Consider the following 5,486-nt stretch of genomic DNA (forward strand, 5'->3'; position numbering starts at 1 on the left):
GTCATTGGGCGGCGTGATCTCGCCGCGGTTCCGCGGCCGCCGCCGCCGCCGCAGGCAGAGCGCAGCGGGCGGGCCGGGCGACGGGCCATGGCGGGCGCCGAGGACGCGCCGGGCCGGCAGCCGGAGCTGGACGAGGACGAGACGGCGGAGGGCCGGCGCTGGGGCGCGCAGCACGCCGGAGCCCGGGAGCTGGCGGCGCTTTACTCGCCAGGTAGGACGGGCAGCGGGCCTGCGGGCTGATGGGTGCTCGGCGCCGGGCCCGCCCCGACCGAACCCCAGGCGGTCCGAACGTCTGGACCCCGACCCATCCGAGCCCCATGGATCCGAACCCCAACCCATTCGAAGCCCGCGGATTCGAACCCCGACCCATCCGAAGTCCGCGGATCAGAAACCCAGCCAATTCGAACCTCATCCCCACCTGAACCCCAATCCATCCGAGCCCCCACGGATCCGAACCCCACCCCACACGAAATCCCGAGATGCGAACTCCACCCAGTTCCGAACTCCAGCTTATTTGGACGTCCTTGGATCCGAATCCCACTCCAGCCCAACCCTAGCCCCATCGGAACCCTGCCCCCATTTCAATCCCAGCTTCCACCCAAAGCGGAACTCCAGGGCTTCCAACTTGCAAAGAGCACACCCGGGACTTAGGGACCCCAACCGGACCCCTTCCTACACGGAGCCGTGAGGTTTTGATGCCGCAGAGACACTCCTAGATGGAGGAACAGCCCCATTGCACGGTACATGCTCCAGGGCACCTTGGGCATTTTAGGAACCCCACCCTAGCCTGCCTTGTGTCCCCAGGACCCGGTCCAAGGCTTCCGGTTCTCAGGCAGCCAAGCCTCAGACAGCTCCTCAGCCACAGGCACTGCCTTTAGCCACCTAAACTCAACGCCGTCCTAGGACCCCCACGGTAGGCGTCTGCACCCTGTGCCTTTTTCTGGGGCCCTGGGTTGCAAACTGACCCATCCCTAATCTGGCACTATCAGCCCTCCGACTGCTTGGCCCCCAATTTGGATCTCAGCTGCAGAGCGGGGGCACTCTTCTCCTAAGCCCTGTCATGGTCCCTGCGGTGAACTTATCCCCTCCCCCTCCGGATGGGTCCCTCACCGCCTACTGGTAGATTCTGGGCAACGACTGGGACCCTACCGAGGGCCAGGTCAGGCTCTCCTCTCCCACACCCTCATTAGGACTTTGTGGGATACCCTTGTTCCCCAGCCTTTATCACCACTCAGAGCCCCTTGCCCTGGCTCTCCCACTTTCCCCACGGCCAGGCCCCCTCCAGTTTCTTTAGTCTTCACTGGGCTTTTACCCTAACAGGCACTGGCTCCATCCTGTTCTACAGCTCCCAGGGAGCCTCAGCAATCTCACCGCCTGGCTGGGTGTCCCCAAGGGTTGAGGAAATGCCTGTGCACTCCAGAGTCAGATGGTGACCTGAGGCCCCTCTGCCAGGGTGTCTCCATGAGTCCTCTTTGTTGTCCACCATTCTGTCCTCTCCTTTGGCTGGGCAGCGACAGGGCACAGCCCTGGCCTGGGTGGGGCAGAGCTCACTACCCGCCTGGCTCCCTGCCCTGCCTGGCCTGGGTTTGATGCTCTTTCAAGCTGTAAGTGGCACGTGATGTTCAGGGCCATTTGCCTTTCCACTTTGGGTCCTAGGGCCTTAAGGACTGTCCCGGCCATGGGTCTGTAATGTGTGATTTTCCAGCTTGTTCTGGGTGCTTGGTGTGTTCTGCCGGGTCCTTGGCCCACAACCCTACACCCAGCCTTGGGACATGATCTCCCCGAGGGGAGGCTGGTGGCATTCATAGTGGTTAGCTGGGTGGCTGGGACATGCCTCTGTAGTCTGGTTTCCTTCCCTCTCCCACAGGCGCAGGTAAAATTTCTATTGCTCCTGTGGCTGTGATCACCCACTGTAAAGACACCCACCGTTTGGCACTAGGCTTTGCGTACAGTAGGAGGTCCCTGTGATTCACCTGGCCGCCTGCACCTCTTTGAGCTTGGAGCAAGCCTTGTCTTGCTGGTCCTCGGACATATAAACCTGTAAATGGAAAGTTACTGATTTATAGTGGGTGACTGTGCTGTGCCCACTTTCTACTGGCCCTAAATGTTTCCTCTTGCTTTTTTTTTTTCCCCCTGAGGGCCACTTCTCACCCCTCCTTCATGATTCATTATCAGTCCCTGAAGAATAGGCCTGAAGCTTTAGACAGCCTCCTGGGGCCCCAAACCCTCAGTCAAGGCCTTCTCTCCTGACCTGGAGAGAGAGAGAGAGAGAGAGAGAGAGAGAGAGAGAGAGAGAGAGAAGGAAAGACTGGTCAAACTGGTTCCTCCAAGTTCTCCTCACAGTGGGTCTCTGCCTGTGTCCACCAGCTGTGTGGTCTTACCTTGACCTCTCTGGACTTGACCTGGGAAATGAGAGAGCAGGCCTCATGTATACCAAGCCCCTCTTGGTACACTTATTCCAGTCCCTAGTCTCAGCCCTGAGGGCAGAACAACAGGCAAGACTTGAGCTGGCATTTTGGTTGAGGAGCCAGGCAGTGATTCCCCATATCATGGACATAGGGTTGCAAATGCCATGAAGCAGAAGCATCAGGGAAAATGTTAGGGAGGGGGTTGTGGTGTCGAGAGCTTATATCAGGCTTCATTGGAAGGACAGCATTTGAACGCAGCTGAAGAGAGGAAGGGCAGAAGAGAAAGAACCTTGAGAGTGTGTGAGGCCCAGAGAACAAGCGGAAAGGCCCTGAGGTGGGAGTGGGACTGTGCCTGGACATGGCTGGGGAGCATGAGGGGCCTGTGGGCTGGAGCAGAGCGAGAAGTCCTGGGTCCCAGGGCGGGTTCTTGAGATTCCTGGGTCGGAATGTGGTTTGTCACTTGAGAGCTGGTAGTGGTAAATCAACAGAGATGGTATTTATTGAGTACTGACTTGTGTGGACATTTTCCCCATATGCTCTCCTGTCTTCAAACACCAGGCCTATTCAAGGTTAGGCCCTGCCGCTGCCATGAAAAGGCAGAGCTAGGTCTGCATCATCTTTGCCTCCCAGCTTTCGGGGAAATCTGTGGCCCCCGGGACTACCCTGTCCATGTCTGCGGAGCCCTGCTACCCTGTGGCTTACCCACCAGACCAGGACAGATGAAGTGGGTGCACTTCCTGTTTCTTAGCTTTCACCTTGCTGTAGAAGTTAGCCACAAGTTCCAGGACACCAGTGGAGCCTGTTTGTGGGTTGGAGGCGGACACAGGGCCTGCTGTGTGTATGTGGAGCTTCGACCAGCGTTGGTGGGATAGAAGGGCATGATCAGGAGTGAAGCTATAGTGACCACTGTACCTTGGGGGCCTGGGCATTGGGCCAGGGTTCTGTGAGGTGCTGGAACCATTGAAGGTCCTGTTCAGGGTTCCACTCTGGGTTGGAGTTTCCCAGCAGTAAGCCAAAAGCCAGGGTTAGGTGGGTTTGATGGGTCCTCCCTCCCACCTTCTTGAGCAGGCAGAGGTATCAACTGCAGCCTGCCGTGTAAGCCACGTCATAGGTGCCCCAGCTGTAAGGGTGACAAAGCCCGAAGGGTGTCAGATCCAACTGTACACCAGCTTGGATAGGTGTGAGTGCCCTCTGCCCTGGAGGCATTTAGGACTACAGGGTAGTGGCTGAGTCTGTAGGCCTGAAGTTGGACCCGGCTTCTGCTTCTCTCTAAAATGGGCTTGACTGAAGCCATAACAGAGGGGCCTAGAGCCACTGTGGGCTCTGCCCCGGGCCAGGCCTGGTCCCACTGTGCTGGGCTAAGCTCTTTCTGTCTCCACCTTGGTCTGGCTTTCTTGCTGGTCTTCTCCCTATGGTCTCATCTTTGTATGCCCCTGGATTCTGCTTTCTCATCCCATTTGTCCCGCTCTGGTCCTATCCTCTGTCCCTCTTGTCCACTCTCTTGATGCACAGGATCTCCTGATGGCCAGAGGCCAGCACAAGTGTAGGTTATTTGGGGAAGGAAGAGGCAGGCTGATGCCAAGCTTGGGCTGTGAAGTAGGCGGGTCTTCCTCCCCTCGCCAGGCCCCACTCCCAGCTCATACGGGCACCCAGGACAGCAGGTGGCCACCCTAGCCTGGGCAGTCACTGCCACAGGTTGGTCCAGATTATCTGCATTTGTCACTGTAGGCCTGAAACAGGCCTTCAGGTAGAGGCTGGGATACCTGAGTCCTGAGTAAAAGGCTTCCCTACCTTCCTAGCCTGTCTATTTATAAAGTTGACTCTGTTTTGGCCCCTTGATTTTGTGGGCCACTGGGCTGGTGGCCTGAGTCATGCATGACTTAGCCAGGTATTTGGCCTCCTGGCATGGGGAGGGCTGTCCCAGCACAGGGAGTGATGTGCCGTGCAGGCGGCGTGTTAGCATATCTCTATTAGCGTGCTCTCTATTGGTCAGGCCTGAGGTCCATCTGCAGTCAGACCCAGATCCAAAGTGAGAGAATTTTACGAGGGAAAGACCAGACTTCGGGGCTCTTCCGCCCAACAAGGTAAGAACTGGACCGTCTCAGGAACCAGGAAAGCCTAGACCCACGGTTTCCAGGCAAGGACCCACATCTGACTCTGTGCCTCAGTTTCCTTGGCTGGGTCTCACTTAGGAATTCAAAACTCGTGACCACAGAGGCTAGACAGACAGGCCTGAAAGCAGACGGGGCCCTTGGTGAACCTGGAACCCTTGAGCCCTTGGATGGTGGCTTTTGCCCAGCCTGGAGGGACAGCCCTGAGGCTGTGTATGGTTTTGAGTTTATATCACGTTTTTAAAGAGTGAGAGCCAGCCTGACCCGAGGATCGTGTCTGCAGCCGCTCCTGGTCCCCACGTGGTGCACAGCAGCCAGTGTCATCGTTATCATCATTGTTTTAGTCCAGTCCTTGGCTGTGACTCTGACCATCTTTCCTCCCTCAGTCCCTGCAGGTAACCAGGCGGGTCGCCAGGGAGAGTCCCCTTCCCCCACCTCTGGGGCTTCCTGCTTCTGAGCCCTGGGCCCTACCCACAAGCAGGAACCGGAAGAGGTAGGCAGGCCATGACTCCTCTCACAAATAGCGCAGCTGAGAAAGAAAGACTGGAAGCCCCAGGCCCGGGTCTGCTCCTGTGACCTCTGGGGGCCTTGCCCTTCCTTGGCCTTGCTGTCCTCTTTTGTATATGGGCAGAGAGTGGGTGACCCTGAGTTCCCCTCCCGCAGTGTCAGTCTTTTCTTGGGTCAGCTGCCTTAGCTCTGGCTCCAGCAATCAGGAACAGCCTGCCGCTGCATGGATGAAGATGAAGATGAGGCCTACTCTTTGCTTCCTACGTAGTGCTGAGCATAGGACTTGGGGGCATAGTCTGTGGTCTATGATTAGGCTTGCTCATTCCACAAGCATTTATTGAACACTGACTGAGTGCCAGGGCTCTGGAAAGGGAGCTTGACATAAGCGCTTACATTCAGGTAGGGCTACAGCCGTGTGTGTGTGTGTGTGTGTGTGTGTGTGTGTGTGTGTGTGTGTGTG

General features: G+C 57.3%; 1 protein-coding gene across 1 annotated transcript in view; it reads left to right on the forward strand.

Moving 5' to 3' along the window:
- The first annotated feature begins 31 nt into the window (after positions 1-31).
- The window catches only part of Peds1 (plasmanylethanolamine desaturase 1), an 18,979-nt gene continuing 13,524 nt past the window's right edge, over positions 32-5,486 (forward strand). The window contains exon 1 of the mRNA XM_055595880.1: positions 32-211. Within this exon, the coding sequence (XP_055451855.1) occupies positions 88-211 (124 nt within the window). The 5' untranslated portion in view covers positions 32-87. The remainder of the gene's footprint in view (positions 212-5,486) is intronic.

This window comes from Psammomys obesus, unplaced genomic scaffold, assembly GCF_907164565.1.
Source record: "Psammomys obesus unplaced genomic scaffold, mPsaObe1.curated_primary_1811, whole genome shotgun sequence".
Classification (NCBI taxonomy): Eukaryota; Metazoa; Chordata; class Mammalia; order Rodentia; family Muridae; genus Psammomys; species Psammomys obesus.